The sequence below is a fragment of the Mirounga angustirostris genome, unplaced genomic scaffold (assembly GCF_029215605.1).
Source record: "Mirounga angustirostris isolate CCGP_5_RB_7025 unplaced genomic scaffold, mMirAng1.0.hap1 SCAF_5, whole genome shotgun sequence".
NCBI lineage: Eukaryota > Metazoa > Chordata > Mammalia > Carnivora > Phocidae > Mirounga > Mirounga angustirostris.
In genome coordinates, this window is record NW_026991713.1 from 142,192,607 (window position 1) to 142,215,971 (window position 23,365).

The following is a 23,365-nucleotide window of genomic DNA, read 5'->3' on the forward strand; positions in this document are numbered from 1 at the left end:
CTCTGTGTACAGCAGAGTTAAGCCTGGGTCTCTGGGAACTGACCTGCCTAGCCTGTTGTGAGGGTCATGCTCAGGGACAGTGTGTGCAGGGAAATGAGCCCGGGCAAGGCTCAACTGGGGGAAACGCTGACATAGATTCTTAGGACTTGCCTTCCTTACCTTTCTTCCCCCAAATTAAAACTTTAAAAATTTTTTATTTTTTGGTTTTGAAGTAGAACATTCTTCTTTGTTCTTGTTTAATTCTTCAAAAAGACTGAAGCAGAGACCATGACACTTGCTTTCACCATAATTAGACAAGGTACTAACAGCTTGTATGCACAGACCAGGAAACAGGACGACGTGCCCAACTTTTACCATGTTTTATCCGTGGAAATTTCACAGAAGGTTAAATATCTGTTCAGAATTAATATGATTTAGATTGGATTTTAGTGCTCTTGACACCCCATTCCTTTTCCTGCACCCCTGAGTTTTCCTTTCACCTGTGATGTCCCTCTCAGTGAGTGTGCAACCCTCCCCAACCCAATTCTCCTGCTCCTCTGCATGTTCTCCACCGCCACAGGCTCTACCCTTGGATCATTTTGGGACCCTATGGGCCTCCGCATGAGGATAAAGTTTCTTTTCTTTTTTTTTTTTTTAAGGTTTTATTTACTTGACAGAGAGAAAGACAGCCAGAAAGGGAACACAAGCAGGGGGAGTAGGAGAGGGAGAAGCAGGCCTCCCGCGGAGCAGAGAGCCCGACATGGGGCTCGATCCCAGGACCCTGGGATCATGACCTGAGCCGAAGGCAGATGCTTAATGACTGAGCCACCCAGGCGCCCTGAGGATAAAGTTTCTAATGCAGAAAATTAGCACCAATGCCCAAGAGAGTGGAGGGAGGGACACCTTTTTTTTTTTTTTTTAAAGATTTTTATTTATTTATTTGAGAGAGAGAGAATGAGAGACAGAGAGCACAAGAGAGAAGAGGGTCAGAGGGAGAAGCAGAACCCTTGCCGAGCAGAGAGCCCGATGCGGGACTCGATCCCGGGACTCCAGGATCATGACCCGAGCCGAAGGCAGTCGTTCAACCAACTGAGCCACCCAGGCACCCCGAAACACCTTTATTTTCATTAGAAATAGTAATGCTTAGGGCGCCTGTGTGGCTCAGTTGGTTAAGCGACTGCCTTCGGCTCAGGTCATGATCCTGGAGTCCCGGGATCAAGTCCCACATTGGGCTCCCTGCTCGGCAGGGGGTCTGCTTCTCCCTCTGCCCTCTTCCCTCTCGTGCTCTCTGCCTCTCATTCTCTCTCTCTCAAATAAATAAATAAAATCTTAAAAAAAAAAAAAAGAAATAGTAATGCTTATAAACCTGTTGAAACCATTAAATGTAAGACCCAAGACCAGGAACCTGGATGGGAGTGATCTAGAGGAGAAATCTTAGAAAGAGGAACCCAGATGTCACACTTGCTCTGAGATTAAGTCACTTAGAGTAGTGGTACCCTGTGGCTGAAGCTGTCCCTCCTGCTTTGCTGTCTTTTCTGGGTGACTGGAGTACAGAGCAGTGACCTACTCTGAGGTAGACGTACCAGAGAGCAGGTGCCTAGAGGTCATTATTGGTTTAGGATACGTCGAGGCCATTCACTTCTAGATGTGCTTCCCATGAGCCCAAAAAATTTCTTCTCTGACCTGCCCCAGGAACAGTTCCCAGGCCACTAGCCACCCATTCTCTTTTCAGAACAAGGTTACCCCACAGGATCCAAAGCGGATGGAAGTCCATGGTGACACAGGACTGGGGGTCACAGGCAGACCTAGAAAGAGAGCTCAGCACTCTAATGCTGATTCCTAGTCCCGCTGTGGTTCTTGAGATCCACTTGTAGGTCTCCTGCTGAGCCACAGACTGGCTGGCAGAAGCCTCCACAAGCCAATGGAAGCTCCAGGAGAGACTCAAACTAGGGAATTGATCTGTTGGCTTTCCTACACAATCGCAGCATGCGTCCCTTCTTGGGGTGTGAGTGTGTCTTCTGTGTGCCCCCTGATGGTGGATGAGGACGGGATTCTTGGGGAAGCTTTTCTCACTCCGAGGGCACTTGTACGGCTTCTCCCTGGTGTGTGTCTTCTGGTGGGCATGGCCGTGGGCGCCGTTGTTGAAGCTTTTCCCACAGTGCGCGTGGGGTGGAGGGGGGGCTCTGCCCGGTGTGGGCTCGCCGGTGAGCGCTGAACTGGGAGCTGTTGTTAAATCTCTTCCCACAGACAGCGCACTCGTAAGGCTTCTCGCCAGTGTGGGTCCTCTGGTGGACAATGAGGCTGGAGCTCTGGTTGAAGCTTTTCCCACATTCCCCACAGCGGTAGGGTCTCCCCCCGTGTGCGTCCTTAGGTGGGCAATGATGTTGGAGCGCTCACTGAAGCCTTTCCCACATTCACTGCACTTGTGAGGCTTCTCTCCTGTGTGGATTCTCTGTTGCCGAATGAGGTAAGAACCTTGGCTAAAGCTTTTCCCACACTGCTGGCACTTAGATGTTTTTTCCAATTTGGGGACTGGCTGGTGGTGACAGGGAGAGCCCTGAGAGTAGTCTCCCCTACTCGGGACATGCGCCCAGGCCTTCTCACCAGCACGGAGAGTCTGCTGACTCCGCCTGTCCTGGGATAGGGGTCTCCGTGCACGCTCCCCTGGAGAAAGTCTACGTTGCCCTCTTGGCTCAGGCTCACCCTTCTGGCCTCTCTTGGGCTCGGGGTGCCAAAAAATTTCACTAGACTTTCTCCATAGGGCCTTCTTCACTTCTGCTTGCCCTGAATCATCCCATTTCTGATTCTCTGTTTTAGTTTTATTCTTGATCTCAAGACTGGAGGGAACAGAAAGACACGGGAGTATGGAGAAAGAACAGAACAATGAGGAAAGTTACAGTTAAAGCGCCATAAGGGAGAAATACCTAAATGGAATTCTTCACGGGATTTAGCCTTCTGCTGAGTAATAGCCTCATTTCATTTTCCAGTTGTTGTATATTCAAGCTCCAAACCCTGTGGTCATGGGGAAAAAAACTGCTAGATTCCACTTACTGTTCTATACTGTCTCTTTCTTTTCTTTTTCTTTTTTATTTTTTTAAAGATTTTATTTATTTATTTAACAGAGAGAGAAAGCAGGTGGAGCGGCAGGCAGAGGGAGAAGCAGGCTCCCCGCAGAGTGGGGAGCCCTATGCACGACTCGATCCCAGGACGCCGGGATCACCAAAGGCAGACGATCAACTGACTGAGCCACCCAGGTGCCCTCTTTCTTTCTTTTTTTAGGATTTTGTTTATTTGAGAGAGAGAGAATGAGGGAGAGAGAGAGAGAGAGCACAAGAGGGGGGAGGGTCAGAGGGAGAAGCAGACTCCCTGCTAAGCAGGGAGCCCGATGTGGGACTCGATCCCGGGACTCCAGGATCATGACCTGAGCCGAAGGCAGTTGCTTAACCAACTGAGCCACCCAGGCGCCCTCCCTCTTTCTTTTTTTAAAAAGATCTTACTTATTTATTGGAGAAAGAGAGAAAGCAAGTGTGTGCACCAGGAAGGGATAGGGAGAAACAGGTTCCCCACTAAGCAGCGAGCTCAATCCCAGGACCCCGGGATCATGACCTGAGCCAAAGGCAGATGCTTAACCACCTAAGCCACCCACACACCCCTTAAATGGAATTCCTCACGGGATTCAGCTTTCTGCTAAGTACTAGCCTAGTTTCATTCTCCGATTGTAGTACGTTCAAGCTCCAAACCCTGTGGTCAAGGGAAAATTGCCCCTAGATTCCACCTACTGTCCTATACCATCTCTCTTTTTTAAAAATAGATTTTATTTATTTATTTGACCCCAAGAGAGTGTGCGCACAAGTAGGCAGAGCAGCAGGCAGAGGGAGAGGGAGAAGCAGGCTACCTGCTGAGCAGGGATCCTGACACGGGGCTGGATCCCAGGACCCAGGGATCACAACCTGAGCCGAAGGCAGACGCTTAACTGACTCAGCCACCCAGGTGCCCCATACTGTCTCTTTTTGGATGTTCAGACCGTGACATGTCTGAGGCCGAGAGGCCAGCACTGGGTTATCTGCCAGTCTATCTCCAGGCTTCACCTCAACTCTTGATGGCCTTGCCGCCGGCAGCTGAGTAACAACAGGCTGCCCTGAGCTTGGCTGAAATGAGAGGAAAGCGTGTTACCACGATGTGGCCAGCACACGCTCAGGCCAGGAAAGGAGGGTGGTGCTGGAGCAGGAGGGCAGGGGAGAGAGTCTGGGCTGGAGCCTGTGGCAGTCTGAGGAAGCCGAGGAAGGGAGCTGCACAGGAAAAATGCCACGTACTCCGTGAAAGAGGCTGGCGGATGCGGACCTGGGCTCTGAAGGTCAAGGGGAAAGCCTCCACACCGAGAGCTGGCCTCCCGGGCCCGTGCCAGGCCGTCCATCAGGACAGTGAGCACGCCAGCGGCAGAGGCAGCTCCCTCTTGATGGCTGGGCTGATGGCCACTGGGGGGATGTCCCTGTCCCTTGGCTGTCAGAGCCAAGAGTTCCACCAACTCTGTGTGGAAACAAGACTGGCGGGTCACGTCTCCTACCTTCCCGGCCAGAATCCCGGAAGTCCTGCTCATCCCCGGCTGCACCATCTGCCCGGGCCCCTTCTCCGACCTCTGTGGGCTCCCCGTTCTGCTGACTCAGCTCTCCGGGCTCTGCAGCCCTTCCTTCTTGGCCAGGAACAGCACCGCTTGCCACCGTGGGTGCAGAGGCCCAGGAGCTTGACAGGGCCTCACAGAGGACACAAGGCTCAGGCACACGGCCTGCCCTCCCCTTGTGGTACCTCGACGGCAGGCTGGTGAACTCGGTGCGACACTGCTCTGGGGTCCGCAGAAAGCCCTGCTCCCGGAGTCGTCCTGCCACCGCCCTGTAGGTCTGGCTGTGCTCACGAGTCTGGAGTTTCTCATGATGTTGAGCATCCCACAGGATGGCCAGGAGCATCTCGGTCTCCTCGTCGCCCCAGTGCACACCTGCTGCCCAGGGCCAGGGGACACACGATAAGACCACGGGGGCCTGCACACCACACGGCCGGGTTAGCAGCTCAGGAAGTTACGTGCCGGTTTGTCAGGCTCTGCCACAACTGTGTGCTGTCATCCCTGGGAAGCTACCCCACTGTGGGCTTCTTTCCTAAAACACACACACTCGGCGTAGCGGGAAGGGCATCCTCTCTGACGGAGAAGGGGCTGTGGAATATTTACCAAAGCTGCCCCTTTGTTTCTCTTTATCCTGAATCCCACTCATTTGTCCTGAGAGCCGATTCATGGTAAGCGTGATGCTCGCCTGTGTCCGCGGTGGGGGAATCCCTGAGGGAGTGCTCTAATGGTCTGATGCTCAGAACGGGCCCGCTGCCCCCCAAAGGCCTGGGCCGTTCGAGTGCCCGCTGCCCCTCAGTTGGTCTCCGCTGTGTGCGTGAGCACATGTGCATTCGTGTCGCCCTGCTCTTCCCACAGGCCGTGTCTCCCTCGCTGCGGGCTGTCCCCCAGTGCCATGCTCTACCTGCCACACTCTGTCCCCACTGCTTTCCATATCTCGCCCCTCCCTTGTTCCCGCGTGCTGTCACACGTGCTGTCCACCCTGTCCTGAGCCCTCTGGTGTCTTGCTTTCCCTTTCTTGCAGTCTCTGTGTGTCGTGCCTGCTCTCAGACTCTTCGGCTTTATCTCCCTCCCTCCACCCAACAGTCTGCACTGCCTCTGTCTGTCTCCTCCTTTCTCGGGTCTTCCGGTCTGCGTCTCTCTCTGAACAAAGGAACACAGACAGTCTGGCCCTGAGGGAATGGGCATCCTTACGCAGAGTGATCTCTGTCATTCTTCTGAGTGACGCCCCTGTAGAGGGCCCTCTGTGTAGGGCCATAGAGTGTCTGTCCTTCCTGACAGAGGGATATGGCTCTGTCCTCGCACGTGACTGGTCCCTGTAACAACACCGGGGGCTGCTGCCGCCTATAAAGTAGCACTGCTCCAGCCTGGCGTGGGGCAGAGACAGGACCACTGGCACCAGATGCGGGCAAAGCAAGGCAGGGAGGTCAGGCCTCCGAGGGAAGCACCAGGGTGAGCACAGAGCCATGTGGAGACGCCAGATGGACAGACAACAATGCAAGGGACAGCCAGTGGATAGACCTCATGATCTTTCTAACATCCCTGGTAAGAAGGGGCTTGGGGGGAAGAGTGAAATGGGAACCTCGGGAGACAACAGGCATCAAGCACAGCTCACCTGGGCCCCAGCTGCCCAACACACAGTCTCCTGGTCTCGAAGACCCCTCTTCTGGGAAAGGTTCCTGGGGGCCTGCGCCATCAGCCAGGCTGAGGAGAAAACGGCCTCTGGTGGAGGGCGGCTGCCACAGAGCACGGGCTGAGTGGGGTCACAGGCCAGCCGCGCTGGTAACCTGTCACAAACGCATATTCCTGGGCCCCACCTGCACCCACTGTATCTGAAGTTCTGGGGATGTGCCTGAACACGCCCCCCAGGTGCGTCTGAGCCAGCGCCAGTGGCCTCTGGGTGGCGAGAAGCTCCTTTCAGCAGATTGCTGGCATAATAGCTGTTTATTTAAAAAAAAGACTTGCTTCATTCTAAAGTAGTTGTATGCACATTAGAGAAAAAAAATGTTTCCTATGCACATTATAGATAAAGCTCCAGCCCCACCACCTAGAGATGACCCTAGTAGTCCTAAAAATACCACAGTAACTCAAGCCTTCCATTTTTTTCAGGCCAGCATAATATATTCTGTCCCAGAAATCCATCTGCAAGAATTCTCGTAAGGAAGGGGTTCATTTTTTTGACTGATTAACGGAACCTCGGGGGACACACACAAGTCTGATTCTGAGCAGTTTACAGCACTAGGGATCTGAACAGCCCGAAACCAGGATGAGCAGCAGGAGCGAACTGGGCACATGGTGAGTCCTGCCCCCCTTCACATTCAACCCCAAAGCCTCAGGAACCCCACACTAGAGAGCCGTGATGTTCCCAGGGACTAAAAAGAAGTAAATGCTAAGATTTATACTGACATACCGATTGTTTCATCTGTAGAAAACATTACAGCAAATACACCTCTTAGACAATTTTCCACTTCATCAACAGAAGTTAGCCAACATACACAGTGTGAACATGTCATATTTTCCTATAGAATTTGGATTAAATAAAGAGCTGACTTTTTTTTTTAAGATTTTCAATTTATTTATTTGACAGAGAGAGAGAGAGCACAAGCGGCGGTGTAGCAGATAGAGGGAGAGGGAGAAGCAGGCTCCCTGCTGAGCAGGGAGCCCAATGCAGGGCTCGATCCCAGGACTCTGGGATCATGAACTGAGCCGAAGGCACTCGCTTAACCAACTGAGGAACCCAGGTGACACAAGAGCTGACTTAAAGGTTACAGAGCACGCATGCCTGGCTGGCTCAGTCAGAAGAGCATGGGACTCTCGATCTTGAGGTTGTCAGTTCGAGCCCCATGTCGGGTGTCGAGATTACTTAGATAAGTAGGATTTTAAAAATAAATAAAAGTTACTGAGCACCCTATAATGGAAGCTTTCAATTAAGCATAAAAGGCAGCAGTGGCTGTGGGCCGTCTTTAAATGTATGCAGCCACAGTGTTTCACTGGAAGACCTGTATAAAGTCTGTCCCTGCAATGGATCATTCAGACATGAAAAGGAACGAAGTAGTAATACAGCCTTGAAACCTGCTCAGTGAGGGAAGGCCGGCAAGTCATGTGTTGTAGGATAGATACCCTTTCTAGAATTCACAGAAAATGCAAATCGAAAGAGAATGAGGAGTAACTTCCTAATTGGTACAGGGTTTCCTTTTGGGGGGTGAAAATGTTTTGGAACTGGGTAGAAGTGGTGATTGTACAGTACTGTGAATTTTCCCTTGGAGAGGCCGTGCCTGCTTCCTGCGTGCCCCACGGTCCTTGTCCAGCACGTCAGCCTGCTCATTCCTGTAGAGCACTTATCCCAAAGTAGCTTTCTTCCTTTGCCTGTTGTCTGTTTCGCCCATGGAGTGTAGGCTCCTGCAGGCCAGGGACCACGCCTGTCATGTTCACTGTGAAATCCCCAACCAATACGTGGCACGTGGCAGGCTCCTCAGAGCTACTTGTGTCTCTCAGAGCCACCTGCATCCCTTACGTCCCAAGCTTCTAACTGGTCCTTGGTGACCGAGGGGTGGTAGGGAGAGGCAGCTGGGCGTCCTGACACGTGCTACCAACCTGCAGTGCTCCCTGTCACCTCCACTTCTTGCTCACCTCTACTTCTTGCTCTGCCCTTCACATCCCAGACAGGTTTCAGGTAGCTCTTTTAACCCTTACATTCCTGTTAGGATCTTGGCTCTGAAATGGTGGGGGCCCCAAGGGAGAGACCGTCCCCCCAGAGAGAGGGCAAGGGGGCCTGGAGCAGGATGCCTACCAGCATGTAGGGGCTCCCGCTATTCACCTGCCCAGGGTCTAACTCCATACATGTGCTGCTGCTTGCCCTTCTGCGCTCCCTCCTAGGTGTTATTAATTATCCCAACCTCACGGATCCTTCATGAACCTCCTCAGCTTGGACCCTAATGTGTCCCCACCACACAGCTCTGCCTTCTCCACATTATGTCAACACCACTCTTCCCCCTGCTGCCCGAGGACATGTCTGCCTCCTCACTGGGGACACCAGCATCTCCCTTCCAGTCATGCAGTCTCCGCACCCAGTGAGCTGCTTCCTGTTGACCACAGAGGCGCTCAGTCTACAGTGTCCCTCTGACCCACACTCCTCCTTTACTCTGTGCCTCTCCCAGACTTGGGATTGGGATCTCAGTTGCTTTCTTCCCACAAATCTCCCACAACCAAAGCCATGTTCCTTCTCCTGTGCCTGTCACACCTCCCTTCTCCCAAAATGTACAAGATCGTTGCACTGACCAGATGTCAGACCTAGTCCCTAACTGGACAAGTGCATACTTTGTGAAACTCATCACTATCCCATACTGACCCGTTAATCCTGGCAGCAGCAGCAGCTCTAATACAACATTATTTTGTGTATAGCACATGGCATCTGCACTCAAGGAACCTTTCCACAAGAGACACTGGATTTTAATTCACCAACTCCCAATTTTCCTGATTCCCTGGGTGAGGGATAGTTGTCCTTTCCCTGGCCTTCTGTTGGGAACTATTCTGAGGTTCTACATTTGTATCAGGGACCCTAAACATTCACTGAATGTATCAGTGTCTATGTTATTGTAGCAAATGAGAAATTCTCCCCATAGACGAAGGGCAGGGGACCACCCCAAGCTAGCTCATAGTTTCTGGTGGGTGACAAAGGGCTACTGTGCATTTCTCAACTTGGCTCCTCTCCACTAGCCAGACTCTAGTGCTTTTCACTTAGTTCTTCATAATGAAACTCACCAGGTTCTGAATGCCCTTCCTCACCTGTCGCCCAGATGCACTTTGTATATCCTCACCAAGAGCTGCTGCTTCCTCACCATTACTAGACACTGATCACTCATGCACATCCCGATCTCAAGAGATTATGAAGCATGGAGGGGATCATGAAAAAATATGATTGTGAATGGGGTGTGGTGCAAATACAGACTAAGATCAAGCAGCTTTCTAAAAGGCAGCCATAACTAAGGGAATTATTCAGTGATAACTAATATAAACGGAAAAAGAAAAAAGCAGGAATTGGTTCGTCAGTAGCAGCACTGTTAACTCCAGCCAGTCACGCAGCAAAGCCATTCAGCCCGCTACTGCAGTTGTGTGGTAACTCAGAAAAAAGTGCAGGTCTTTGCTGTCATCAATTCCCAGCTGTACATTTCATCATTTTTCAAGCAGTACCCCTGGCGGGGGATGATGGTGGGCTCCACAGCAAGGGAAAGGAACTCTGGCACAGACTTCAAACTACAAAAATCATTACTGGCCCTCATTCACTATTCACCAGTTTGTGCCTTCTTCTTGCATTCACGGGGGTCTCTTTTCCCACTTTTTCTCCCCCAACCACCTCTGTACCCATGCAAAGGCACCACTGGCAGAAGTTCATTTGTTCACTTTAGTAAAGTTCCGAGTATATGCTCAGCCTTGGGCCTGATGGTGAGGATCTCAATGCTAAGAGCACTACTGTCCTCTGCTTCTGGAAGCCTGGAAAGAATTGCTTTTGAAGAAACTTAAGTCTCAACCTGACTCGGATTCTAAGGAAATGAATCTGCTCTGAAACCTATTCAAGTGACTTAGGCAGATGCTTATTCTTATCTCCCGTGTTTAATCCTTTGAGAAAGGATCAGAGAAGCATAACAGGATTCCACCTAAAAGCAAAAGTAATATAATGGCCTGGTACTGGTCTCCCATTTTCATTCCCACCTTCACCTTACTTCCAGATGAACTGCCCTGGAAAGAAGCTCCCTCAGAAAAGCCTCCAGCGATGCTCCAGGATTTACTTTTATTAAATGCAGTCTCTTCACTGCCATGCAACGCACCCCGTGAGAGGGCTACTAGAACTTACTTTCTCACTGTTCAGTCTTCCTCCAAATGTAGCCCGATCACACTTAGTGGAAACGTATGACGGATCTTCTCACACCCCAATCTTTTCCAGCTTTCCCTCTGCGTGGATGTGGCCCCACTCCGTGGTGCGGACAGACCACGGAGGTTCAAGGTCTTTGCCCATTTCCCCAACCATAAGTCAACTTTGACTTCCTTGGACTCCCGCAGCGCTCAGCCTAGGCCTCCCGAGCTCTTCCTAGCCTGTGTAACTACTGCCGGTCACGAAAATGCCCCGGTCCTTTGGTGAGATTCCTTGCAGCAAAGACTTTGCCCTGTGCACTCTAGCCCTGCCTGCACGTAGTGGACCTAGTAAGTAACCCGTTGCCTGGCGAAGGCTGACGCTAGGAGAGCCCTGATGATTAGGAGACGCCGACACCCTGAAATGCCCGGATCCTGAGAAGTAGGGTTCACGAACTCTGGCAGAGACTGCAGGGGACACAAGATGGAAAGGGGGTTCCCATCATCCAGGGAGCATGCCGTGGCGGACGGAGCGGGAGCCAAGACTGCAGGGGACCTAAATCCCATACTAGGGGCCGCCGCCCGTCGCTCGTGGGACCCGGGCCGAGCCGCGCCTCCATGTCCCTGTCAAGGACACTACAAATGGGGCCCGTCTCAGCGGCTGAAACCTACCTCACCAGGAAAACGTGATCGCTGTGAGGGACGCGCGGCCCAGAGGAGGGAACAAGCCCTCGGGGGCCGCCGATCCCGACCGGGACGCAAGCCCCAGGAAGAGCGAGGGCCCCGCGCGCGCAGGGGCGGCCACCCTCGCCGGGCGGGGCTCGGGGGATCAGGCGCAGCCAGCCGCCCGAAAGCTACGCAGGTACCAGCCGGACGCGCAGCGCCTCCCGGAGCCGGGACGCGAGGCGGCGACAGCAGCTCGCCGAGCCGCGCAGGCCCCTCTAGGCCGCGGCGGGAAACGGGACACTCGGTAGCATTAACTCTTTCCCGCCGCCAGGGCGGCACCCGGCGGAAAGCCGCTTTGCCTCCGCGAGGCCGCGGCCCGCGGCGCGGCTGCTCGAAGCCCCTCCCCGGAAGGGCGTGAGTCCGCTTCCGGCTGGAGCGCGGTGTCGGATGGGGCCCGGGCAGCGACGCGGGCCTGAGGGCCGGTGCTGAGGACGGTGTCGCACGGGGCGGGGCCCGCCTCGGAGCGGCGCGGGGCGGAGGGCGGCGGCCTGCAGGTGAGCGGGTGGCAGGGGGAGCGGCGTCGGCCGCGGAGGTCCCGAGGGAGCCTGGCCGCCGTTGTCCGTGGACCGCGGTGTTTCCAGGCCGGGCGGCGCCGCCTGACGGCGGAACCATTTCTGGAAGCCCCGCCGTCAGGCTCCGGAGGCCATCCTGTTGTCCGCCTTTGCGCAGCCGGCGTCGGGGCCTCGCTGGCCGGTGTTGCCGCGCGCCGGGGACCCGGGCGGTGCAGCCTCGGAGACGTCAGCCTTTGCTGGTACCCAAGCACGGCAAGCGTCCCGGTGCCCGCTGAGCCTGCTGGCGGCCGTCCGTTTGGGAATACCGTGGCATCCTGGTCGACTTTGGGTGCCGTTCCTGCGGGCTCACGCCAGGGAAAGCGAGGTCCCGGGACTCTCCTCAGTCTCGCCTCGAGGTCTAAATTGAGCGTCGAAGAAAGGGAAGGTGGGCCGAAGGGTCACTCTCAACACCACCAACTCTCCTTCTCTCCTCCTTTGCGACTTGGCCTGTGGATAAACGTTTTGTAAGCAAAGATCAGCTGTGATTTTTCTGGGTCAAGTAAAGAGATTTAAAAACACAGGAATGGATCTTGTGCACGGTGCCCTTTATGCTTCTTGCAGGGAAGTGTCAAACAAGAGTGTTGAGCATCTAGTTACTTAATCCGGGAATGCTGTCTGAGAAGAATAGGACTGCTTTTTCCCTAATTACTTCCCTTCTTCTCTGGTCTCACTTCGGTGTCCCAGCTCTCCTGCCAGTATTCGTAGAGTGAAAAGGAGAATCTGGAACGTTCCACGCACTGAGGGCTTCCGTCTTCACAAGAGGATGAAGGGTCAGAGAAGTTGGACCCCCTTAGTAGAGACAGAAGACTGGGATGACACGTTAAAATTTAAGAGGAACGGGCGCCTGGGTGGCTCAGTTGGTTAAGCGACTGCCTTCGGCTCAGGTCATGATCCCGGAGTCCTGGGATCGAGTCCCGCATCGGGCTCCCGGCTCATCGGGGAGCCTGCTTCTCCTTCTGACCCTATCCCCTCTCATGCTGTTTCTCTCTCTCTCTCTCAAATAAATAAATAAATAAAATCTTAAAAAAAATTTAAGAGGAACGCAGAATAGTCTCCTGATCTCCCTTGGTATGGGGAAGCTGGCATAGGAAGCACAGCAATGAAGTCTTTGGATAATCCCCAGGCTCCTTGCATCCAGAGGGTGTAAATGTTCTCACTGTCTAACCTTTCTTGAATCATTATTTTTGCAAAGGCCAAGTCCTCAGTGGGCATTTGTCTATCAATGCGCTGTGCCTTATTTCAAGTGGATAAGAGAAGAAGAAAGGGTCTGGCAGTGGATTCTTTAAAAGGAAAGCAGGGGCACCTGGGTGGCTCAGTCAGTTATGTGGCTGCCTTGGGCCAGGTCATGATCTCAGGCTTCTGAGATTGAACCCTGTGTCAGGCTCCCCGCTCATCGGGGAATCTGCTTCTCCCTCTGACCCTCCCCTCTCTCTTGCTCTCTCTCTCTCTCTCTCTCAGATAAATAGATAAAATCTTTAAAAAAAAAAAGGTCAAATTAAAAAAATAATAAAATGATAGCAAGGCAGGAATTTTCCGTGCATTTTTCACCCATTATGAGTAGTGGGTAGTAAAGTTCATGTGACTTTCTTACTGATGTGCACCTTTTTCTGCTGTCAGTGTTTTAGTAAGAAGATCCTTTTATTGATTTTATTCCCGGCCATACATGGTCTCAGTTGCCAAAAAAGATGGTAATGGGTGAAAAGTGGAAGACAGAAAACCACTAAGGGAAGGTTCTAAGTCAAGGAGAAAACCTGTCAAGATAGCATGAGTATACGTAATCTATGCAACCCTGCTAGTCTGTGCTTTGCTGCATGCAGATGGGTGGGAGCAACTGTGTCTGAGAGCTAGCAGTTGCCACAACTTTTTTCCCCCCAGCTTTTGTAGTTAATACCTTGTGGGAAATTGGTGGCCCAATATCTCCTTTCATCTTTCAGTCATTTTTCTTAGTGTTTCATACTTCCTGCCATCTGTACTCAGCTTTTTCCTCTTTCTATCATCAACCCCCTAACCAAAAGTAAGTTATCTGTTAATAGATGAAGATTATTTATTTCTAGGTTGCAAACCAAGAGCTTGGAAAAGAGGGCGTGCTCTTCAGAGAAACTGTAGATGTCACAGGCTTCAAGAGGAAGGCATCAGAGTCACAGCCAGTGGACATGTCCCACGATGAATTTTGGACTATACACCAGGGGCTGCAGGAACAACTGAGCTGGAATTCTCGTAAGGAAACTGAGCCTGTATGTGAGACAGGTAGGGCAGGACATGATAATTACTATTTCCTAGGAACTGATAGGAATTTGTGCTATCAGAATGTTGTATTTTCTATATGTTGAGCAGTGTAGATCTATAAACAGATACGTTAGCAATTATCATGGTCCCCAGGTGTCAGTAGAGTAGACCAGTTGTGGGTGAAGTTGGACATTGGCCTGTGATATAGCAGTATCTATACCACTGAGCTCTGGTAGTAAGACCATGAGCTCTTCTTTAGAAAACTGGAGATAATAGGAGCCATCTCATTCTTATAAAATACAGAAGAAATTAAGATCAGAAATGGGTTATCAGTGGCAGAATATGAACACAATTATATATCAAGAAAAAAATGATAAAAAAGTCATATCTTTTATTATACACTGGATTTCCTAAGTACTTCATTTTTAAAATATGTATGAGTTTTGCCTAATTGAGAACAATTTATTTCATCAGAGGAAACTAAAAAGGGTTTTTCTTTCATTAAGTCACTCCTGAAAATCGTGGAACCTATTCTAGGTGTCAGTTGATAATTTGGCTCTTATTTGTGATGAGAAGGCTACTTTAAGACACCATACATACTTGCAAATGTATCCTGTCTCTGATGAAAGAATTGGTATTGTCTGTATTTTAGAAATAGGGTCAGAATGTTCAAAGAAATGAGAGAAATTTCCTCCGGCTCTTTTCTACCCACAGCTATGCCTGTTCACCAGATCCTAGCCTTTTCTGAGAAAACAAATACCAAAGACTGGACAATGGCACCTGAGCTCCTCTTGCCTAAGTCCCAGGTGAGCTGTGCAATCCAGCTATTTAGGGCTGTCTTTTCCTGCTGAGCAGGACCCACACTGCCCAGCTCACAGGCATCTTAGCCCCAGTGTTCTCCCCGGGGAATCCCTTGCTTTTTTTCCTTTTTGCCTTCTCACTTAAAAAAAAAAAAGTGGGTCGCCTAGGTGGCTCAGTTGGTTGGGCAACTGCCTTAGGCTCAGATAATGATCCCAGAGTCCTGGGATCAGGCCCTGCGTGCTTCTCCCTCTCCATCCCCACCCCCCTGCTTGTGCTCTCTTTTGCTATCTCTTTCTCTCTCTCTGTCTAATAAATAAATATTTTTAAAAATCCTTAAAAAAAAGAAAAGATGTTATTAATTCCTGGAGTGCCCAGGGTCTACCATGGGCCAGATGGTAGGGCTGCTTCTGTAGTGCAAGTACTGAGCTGAAGCCCATTGTCTTCTTTAGAGCTTGTTGACATTTGAAGAAGTGGCCATGTATTTTTCCCAGGAAGAATGGGAATTACTGGATCCCACTCAGAAGGCTCTCTACAATGATGTAATGCGGGAAAACTATGAGACTATCATCTCTCTAGGTAAAGAATCGCTCGCATTGAGTAGAAGTTGAGTAATCTGTCATATTTTCTCTTACTGGGAATGTATTCCTCTGAGAGGCTGTGTTCCGCCGATAACAGGTTGCTTCTCACCTAGATGGTATGTGGACAGGAAAAGGTGTATCCAGATCACCTGGGGAGCTTTGTCCAGGTGCACATGGTCATTCCTTGTCCTAAAATTCTTGATCCCTTCCTCCCCTCCAAATCTGCTCTTTTTTTTACCTTTCCCATCCCCATACAAGGTACCATCATTTATCCAATCTGTCACACCAGAAAAATACAGTCATCCTTAGGCATAATCTTGCCATCACAACCCACTACTAATGCATCACTGTCCATTTGGCTCCACCATCATAGTGTAGGCAGAGTGCAACCGTGTCTCATCCTTTTATTATTTTAATGTCCTGATCAAATCATGAAATTTCTGTGCTGTAAATCTTAGGATGTCTTCTCACACATTCAGAATAAAATCCATATTCCTTACTGAGTTACCCAGGAGCCTGTAAGATCTGTCTGCTACTCACCTTCCTGCCCTTGTCTTTTTCCACTGGTGTCTTTGTTCGGTCTTCTCTATCCACACTGATTTTGCTGTTGCTTGAACTCACCAAGCTAATTTCTACCTTTCCATTTCTTCAATTGGCACATTGACTCTGAGTTCTACATTTTTAAACACCCCTGATTTTTGCTGAACTCAAAACATTTTATATAATATAAGAAAAAGTAAGATTTCCTTTTACTGACTACATGAAAACTGAAGACAGTCAACTGGGGAATGATTTTGGGGGTTATTAGATACTCGATTCTTGTTTACTGTGAGAAGGCCACTACTAGATATCACTTAACATTTGTAAACATGTCCCATATGTACTAAAAGAAACAGGATCTTCTATATTTTAGAAATGAGGTAAGGATGTTCATAGACTGAAGTGAGAGAAATTTTTGCTGGCTCTTTTCTACCCACAGCTGTGCCTGTTCACCAGATCCTAGCCTTTTCTGAGAAGACAAACACCAAAGACTGGACAGTGGCACCTGAGTTCGTCTTGCCTGAGTCCCAGGTGAGCTGTGCAATCCAGCTATTGAGGGCTGTCTTTCCCTGTTCCCCAGGACCCCACTGCCCAGCTCACAGGCATATTAGTCCCAGTGTTCTCCCTGGGGAACTGGGCACCTCCTAGGCTGTTGATGATCCCTTGCTTCTTTCCATTTTGCATTTTAAAAAAAAAGTGCTTTTAATTCCTTGAATGCCCAGGGTCTACCATGGGCCAGACGATAGTGTTGCTTCTGTAGTGCAAGTACTGAGCTGAAGCCCATTGTCTTCTTTAGAGCTTGTTGACATTTGAGGAAGTGGCCATGTATTTTTCCCAGGAAGAATGGGAGTTACTGGATCCCACTCAGGAGGCCCTCTACAATGATGTAATGCGGGAAAACTGTGAGACTGTCATCTCTCTAGGTAAAGAATTTCCCTCTCCCATTGGGTGGAAGTTGAGTAATCTGTCATGTTCTCTGCTTACTGGGAATGTAGTGCTCTGAGAGGTTGTGTTCCAATAACGGGTTGCTTCTCAACTAAATGGTGTGTGGACAGGGGAAAGGTGTATCCAGATCAACTGGGGAGCTTTGTCCAGGTGCACACTCCATATGCTATGTAGATTTCTTGATTTATTTTTTTCTCCTTCCCCAAATCTGTTCTCATAGAGCACTCTTCTCAGTAAAGAGCATTCACCCAGTAGCTAAGAGGAAGGAACATACAGTCATCCTTTACTGTGATCTTGCTGTCCTACCCCATTGTAATGCATCACTGTCCTTTTGGTTCCACCTTCACAGTGTAGCCTGAGTGCAGCCATGTCTCATCTCCTTGTGCTATTAGCGTCCTGGCTTAAGCCAGCAGCATGTCTAACCAGACTGACCTTGGTACTTTCTGACTGGTGCCCCTGCCTCTTGCCCTCCCTCCCTGTTTTCCACACAGCAGCCAGATGCTTTTAAAAACTGGTCAAATCGTGACATTTCCCATTTCAAACCTTATGATGACTTCTCATCACATTCAGAATAAAATCCACACCTTACTGAAGTGCTTAGGGTCCTCCAGGGTCTGACCCTACTCACCACCCTGCCCTCATCTGCTGCCACTTGTGCCCTTGCTCAGTCCTCTTGAGCCTCTCTGATGTTTCTGTTTCTTGAATTTGCCATGGTCATTTCTACTTTGCCCTTTCCTCTACCTGGCACACTTTTCTGCCACATGGCAGAACTCTCACTTTTACATTCCTGCTGCAATATCAGTTTTTCAAAGAGGCCTTCTATACTACCTCATCTAAAATAGCTTCAGGGAAACAGAATCTTTTTTTTTTTTATATATATAAGATTTTATTTATTTATTTGACAGAGAGACAGCGAGAGAGGGAACACAAGTAGAGGGAGAGGGAGAAGCAGACTTCTCGCTGAGCAGGGAGCCCAATGCGGGGCTTGATCTCAGGACCCTGGGATCATGACCTGAGCCGAAGGCAGACGCCTAACGACTGAGCCACCCAGGCGCCCCCAGAGAAACAGAATCTTAAATGCTAAGTTATCCTGCCTTAGTTTTCTTCAAAATATTTATTACGTGCTGACAACTTTTATTTATTGCTGTTTGGTTGTCTCATCCCACCAGAAGGTGAGATCCCATGAGATCAGAGTGCTTTGGCTTAATCACCACTATATCATTAGCCCAAAGAGAGTTCCTGGCACATTATAGCCAGTCAGTACTTATTGTTTGAATGACTGAGTGATGCATACTTCCCCAACTTGGTGATGTATATTTAGAAAAGTTTCATTAAGTAATTCTGGTCTGTTTCTTCCATCTGGACAAGAACCAGTGAACTATAGGAGTGGAAGGAATCTTTCCTAGTCCAGTGTGTGGTGCTTAAAGGCTAAGTAAAAAGTAGGAGCACCTGGGTGGCTCAGTTGGTTAAACTTTTGACTCTTGATTTCAGCTCAGGTCACAATCTTATGAGTTTTAGATCAAACCCTTTGTTGGGCTCCACACCCTGAGGGGAGTCTGCTTAAAGATTCTCTTCCTCTGCCCCTCCCCCCACTTGTGTGCTTGTACACCTGTGCTTGCACTGTCTCTCTCTAAAAATAAATAAATGTATTCTAAAAAAAAAAAAGCTAAGTAAAAAGTTATTGTCATCACAGGAATCACTAGTGCATATGATATGCAGCCCACTGATCTTCACCTTGCTCTGCTAGACTTGGGCTAATCCTAAGGAATTAATAGGACTAACCTGTATTCCCTGCCAACTCTGGGGTTTGGTTCAACATTGTTCAAATATAGGGTAATCTTGGTGGCAGAAGAGGGGCACTGTAGATGGATTCCCATGCCCTTTATCCTCTACATGGGTCCAGCTTAGGTTTATTTCTCCATCTCCACATTGTGTATCCACCCACAAATGCAGTATAGTATAAACCTGAAACTGGGTAGGAGAGTCCACCCATTTGACCATTGGGTAATGTACTGTAAACTGTCCTTTGCTCTTCCTGAAATAGTGTGGAGTTGGTGGACAGTTGTTGAGTTGCCAGTCCTTGACTTCCTTTTTCCCATTTCACAGCATTATTTGTGCTCCCCAAACCTAAAGTGATCTCCTATCTAGAGCAAGGGGAAGAGCCATGGATTCAAGGGCCCTTGGAGTTCAAGAACAGCCCTGGAGGGCTGCCTACAGGTAAATATACCATGGGAAGAGGACAAATGTGCCTTGATAGCAACCTTAGCATTTCAAATTCTGCTTATCTCTATTTTGTGAATCAGTAATCATTGGATTTTTCTCTCCATTCCTGTAGTTTTGCTTTGCCATACAGTTGGCTGATTGTTATGTTTATTCCCATAGGGTTAAAGGTCAAAACTGACACTGAAAACCATCAGCCTGTGTGTCTTTCTGACTTAGAAATACAAGCACCAGGAGACATAGTATCAAAAAAGACCCGAGTGAAAGTTCCCCAGAAAACAACAGGCAAAGAAAATCATGGTGAATCACACAGGACGGGGAAGTGGCATCAAGAGTTTCCAGTTAATCAAACAAAGGAACTTTCAATCTGGGAAGAAGAGCTGCAGAGACTTATGGATCTTCACAAGAAAGCTCGTGCAGTAGAGAAGCCTTTTACATGCCAGGAGTGCAGGAAAAACTTCAGACTTACCTCTGATCTTACTAAACACAAAAAAATTCACACAGAAGTGAAGCCGTATAAGTGTCAACATTGTGGTAAGAGCTTTAGAGGGAAATCAGATCTTAATAAGCACATAACAATACACCAAGGAATAAAACCCTATAAATGCTCCTGGTGTGGGAAAAGCTTCAGTCAAAATTCAAATCTCCGTACACACCAAAGAACTCACACTGGAGAGAAACCCTTTATGTGTTATGTATGTGGAAAGAAATTCAGTCAGAATTCCCACCTTAGTAAACACCGGAGAACCCACATGTAGCATAGGCATGAGAAACTTTAGCAGGCAGTCCAGCCTTCTTAAAAACAGAAACGCCACCACTGAACAGAAGCCTATCCAGTGTCCTGAGTCTGAAGAAATTCACCAAGTAGAGCTTAACCCTCACGTTTATGAAAAATACAAAATTATGAAGCATGAATAATTCATCAATGGAAAATTTGGGGATATAAACATGTTTCTCAGAAAGGAATCAAGGTTGACTCTGCAGAGGGTGCATTAGTTCTGAACTAATTACAATATTACTAATAAAACTTCAGGGAATTCCTAACAAGAAAGGTGTTCAAAGAACATTCTGAGTAGAGAATATACTATTTCATGATTATGCTTGGCAATTAGCAAATTCAGCTTCAAATAGCAAATACATCCATGAATTAATCAGTCTTCTGTGATCATCATGTTGTTGGTTTTACATTGATCTTCCAGCCACTTTAAACATGATCGAAACATTTGTAGCATGGTCTTCCAAAACAAGAAAGAATAATCTGCATGTTTAATTGGATACCATTGCCTTCAGGATAGCAGGCTTACCAATTTCAAGAGCCCTGTGACACAAAAATGAGGTCTGTTAAGTTTTCCAAGAACCAAATTGGATTTTCTTCCTCTCCTTTGTCATTGGACACTGTTCCCCAAGTTGGATATCATTTGAGTTCATTCTTGAACATTTTAGCTCTTGATTCCTTTTAGCACCATTTTTACTGTGATGAAATGCTGTTTACTTCACCATTAGAGAATCTGCAAGAAGTAACTGTAGTAACTTACACCTCTCATTGGTGGTGTTCGATAGAGGAAAACATCAAGATCATATGGAAACGGGTTGGAATTTTTAGCCATGGATTATGTATTACATGTAAAGAAGATTGTCTGCAATAAAAGAAACGACATTTTCTCCCCTCAGTGTCAACCATAAATATTAGCACTTTCCTGGGACCTAAACGGATATTTATGGAAGTTCAAGATCAAATCAGGTTTTTGTTTGCTGGCTTTTTAATTTGGCTTTCGTTTATAAGAACAAAGAGGGTTGTTTCAAAACTGGAGTGTGTGCTGCAGGCAGGATGTGGTTCACTGGGTGTGGCAGAAGATTGGGTTCCCAAGAGGAAAGGTTTGGGAACTGATGTTGACTGGTGGACAAGGATGGGTGAATCTGCATTCATGTTGGTTGTGTTACACTGCAAACTATTATTAAGCAGGCAGGGTCTGCCTATCTCTGTTTTGTACGCAGCATTTAACAACAACCTTAGCTGATAAATGATATAGATGGCTGAACATCTCTCCAGGCTGTGGATCTTCTTAGAACTCCTACCTACAGCAGGGACATGTGTTCCTGTTAGAGCTTTTAGGTTGTATCAAGAAGGGGGTCGAAGGGGGTTAAATGATTTCTCCCAAATACCTTATAAACAATGAAGTTAAGGCTCAGATACGGGACTTGTTCAAGACCCTATTGCTAGTGGGTCCGGTCCGTTGGCTGCCAGCTAGCTGCATCAGGGAGGTCTGAAGGCAGGGTTAGCAGGATGTGTACGTTATCCCTGCAGGACCAGGCTGAATGACATTGTGTTGTATCTACTTCTAACTTAAAAACGTTCTTGTGGCTTGATGGGTTCCCAAAACACTTAGGTCTCCATGTGTTCTGTGAAAGAGAGAAAACTATTTTAACTCACGGTTATTCTAGGGACTAGAGGGATTGGTGAATGAAAAGCACCTCACAGCCTGGCCAGTGGTAGATGCTCAGTCAGTGTGCATTTGCTTCCCTTTCCCCTGTTCCCCAGTGATGTGCTGGGCAGACTGACTGCAGTAAGGAAGCAGTTGTGTTTATGGCTATTTTCAGCTCCTTTCAGGAGTTGTGCACTGCTGGTGGTGATGTTGCTCAGTTGATTTGGTCCTTGGCCTCAGTACTTTATGGTGTAAGTCACCTGAGCTGTGGATCTGGTGCTTTCAGCAGGATTTTGTTTTCCTCCCCAAGATGAACAATACCAAGTATTACTTCTTAGGCAGAGCCAACTTTAAAAGCTTTCGTCTGCATAGCTTTTACCCATCACCCTCATCCTTAGGCTTCGGGTACTCTGTCTCATCCCAGGATACATGCGGACAACTTCCTGGTGCTACATTCATTCAATTTCATGGGGGCCTCTTACGTGCCCAGGAGCTGTTTCGTCTAGACTGAGAATATAGTGGTGAATAAAAGAGCTAAAGATAGACCCTCACAGGACTTACAGTCTAGTGAAGAGTATAAAGAAGACTGGTTATAGTTTTCTGCTTGCAGTTTAGGGTCTCATGAGATAGTTGAAGGTAATGGGTTGTGAGCAGAAGCCCCACTTCTGGGCTGAAGCCTTTGTTTGTGCAGGACTCTGTGGTGTCCTTCCTGCCTCAGTCATGAAAGTCCGCAGAAACTGGGGCCACAAGGTCAAAGTAGTCTGGAATGCTGAGCCCTCCTCCCCACCTCCCCCCTCCATGGAGAGCAGTTGTCCTGGAAAGTCCCCCAAACCTGTGATGGACTTTATGGGAATGAGAAATAAACTTCTGTTAAACTATTGAGATATTGGTGTCGTGTGTTTCTGCAGCATAACCTGGCCTGTCTACATAGACACAGCTATTCTACTAGAGCTCTGGAACCCTTTCTGTGTCAGTCCGCGTGGACTTTGGCCCTCAGAAGAGATCTGCCTTCCTGTAGATGCTCCACTGAGCTCATGTAACACTGATAGGCACACTGAGGAGCTTACAAGACTAGGTGATAGGAAAGAAGGATAGATTTTTTTACCTGAGACAAGTCCAGGTTGGTTAGTTTTTCAAGTGGACAAAGCAACCATCCCTCCCTCTCTGGCTTCATTCCCCTTCTCTTGCTCTCCCTCTGTGCTCCACTGCTTTTGTACATAAAGATGTGTTTCTGTTGATCAGTGGGCTACAGAGAGGGTAGGGGTTACCTTTCTTTTCCTCCTGTGAGTGCAGTAGACTTTAAGCATTCATTTGTTAACTACCCCTCTCATACCTTCTGCGAGTTGGCCTCAGAAACAGGACATAGGGCAGAAGCAGATTTGTCCTGATCAGTGTAGAGAGGAAGGGGACTGCCCTCTTGGACTGAGAGGTGGTAGTTGGGAGGAAGGTCATGCAGGAAAGCAGGAGCAGGACATTGCAGTTGAGGAGTGAGAAGCCTCTGTTGGGAATGTCTGCATAGCCAAGAACCAGCAGTACAATGTTCCACAACTCATGCTTGGAAATTTGGGGGTAGACGTGGACATTGGAAGAAGGAATTTCTGTAGCCTGTCAAAGGGATGAGAGCAGACTACCAAAAATGCAACATAAAATCTATTCAGGCTTGGTTTCTTTTTTGTTAAAGATCGTATTATTTCAGAGAGAGAGAGTGCGAGAGTGCAAGCATGAATGGGGGAAGGGGCCAAGGGAGAAGCAGACTGCCTGCTGAGCAGGGAGCCGGGAGCCCGATGTGGGGCTGGATGCCAGGACCCTGGGATCATGACCTGAGCCGAAGGTAGCCGCTTAACCTACTGAGCCACTCAGGCACCCCTATTTAGGCTTGGTTTAGAGATGAAGTACAACACACAAGTTTAGCCTGAA

At 48.7% G+C, this 23,365-nt stretch overlaps 2 protein-coding genes across 2 annotated transcripts; one reads left to right on the top strand and one right to left on the bottom strand.

Annotated features, from left to right (window-relative positions):
• Positions 1 to 1,338: 1,338 nt before the first annotated feature.
• LOC135364302 (zinc finger and SCAN domain-containing protein 32-like) lies at positions 1,339 to 4,940 on the bottom strand. Its single transcript, XM_064590308.1, is given in 4 exon segments — positions 1,339 to 2,143; positions 2,145 to 2,332; positions 2,335 to 2,871; positions 4,544 to 4,940. Coding segments are annotated over 4 exon segments (1,671 nt in total). The 3' UTR covers positions 1,339 to 1,594.
• On the top strand, positions 2,867 to 22,330 carry LOC135364527 (zinc finger protein 75A-like). Its single transcript, XM_064592446.1, has 9 exons — positions 2,867 to 3,233; positions 6,701 to 6,886; positions 13,770 to 13,962; positions 14,656 to 14,747; positions 15,192 to 15,318; positions 16,300 to 16,391; positions 16,657 to 16,783; positions 18,912 to 19,022; positions 19,188 to 22,330. The coding sequence occupies exons 2-9, from the start codon at positions 6,884 to 6,886 to the stop codon at positions 19,781 to 19,783; spliced, it is 1,341 nt and encodes a 446-aa protein (XP_064448516.1). The 5' UTR covers positions 2,867 to 3,233; positions 6,701 to 6,883; the 3' UTR covers positions 19,784 to 22,330.
• The last annotated feature ends 1,035 nt before the right edge of the window (positions 22,331 to 23,365 follow it).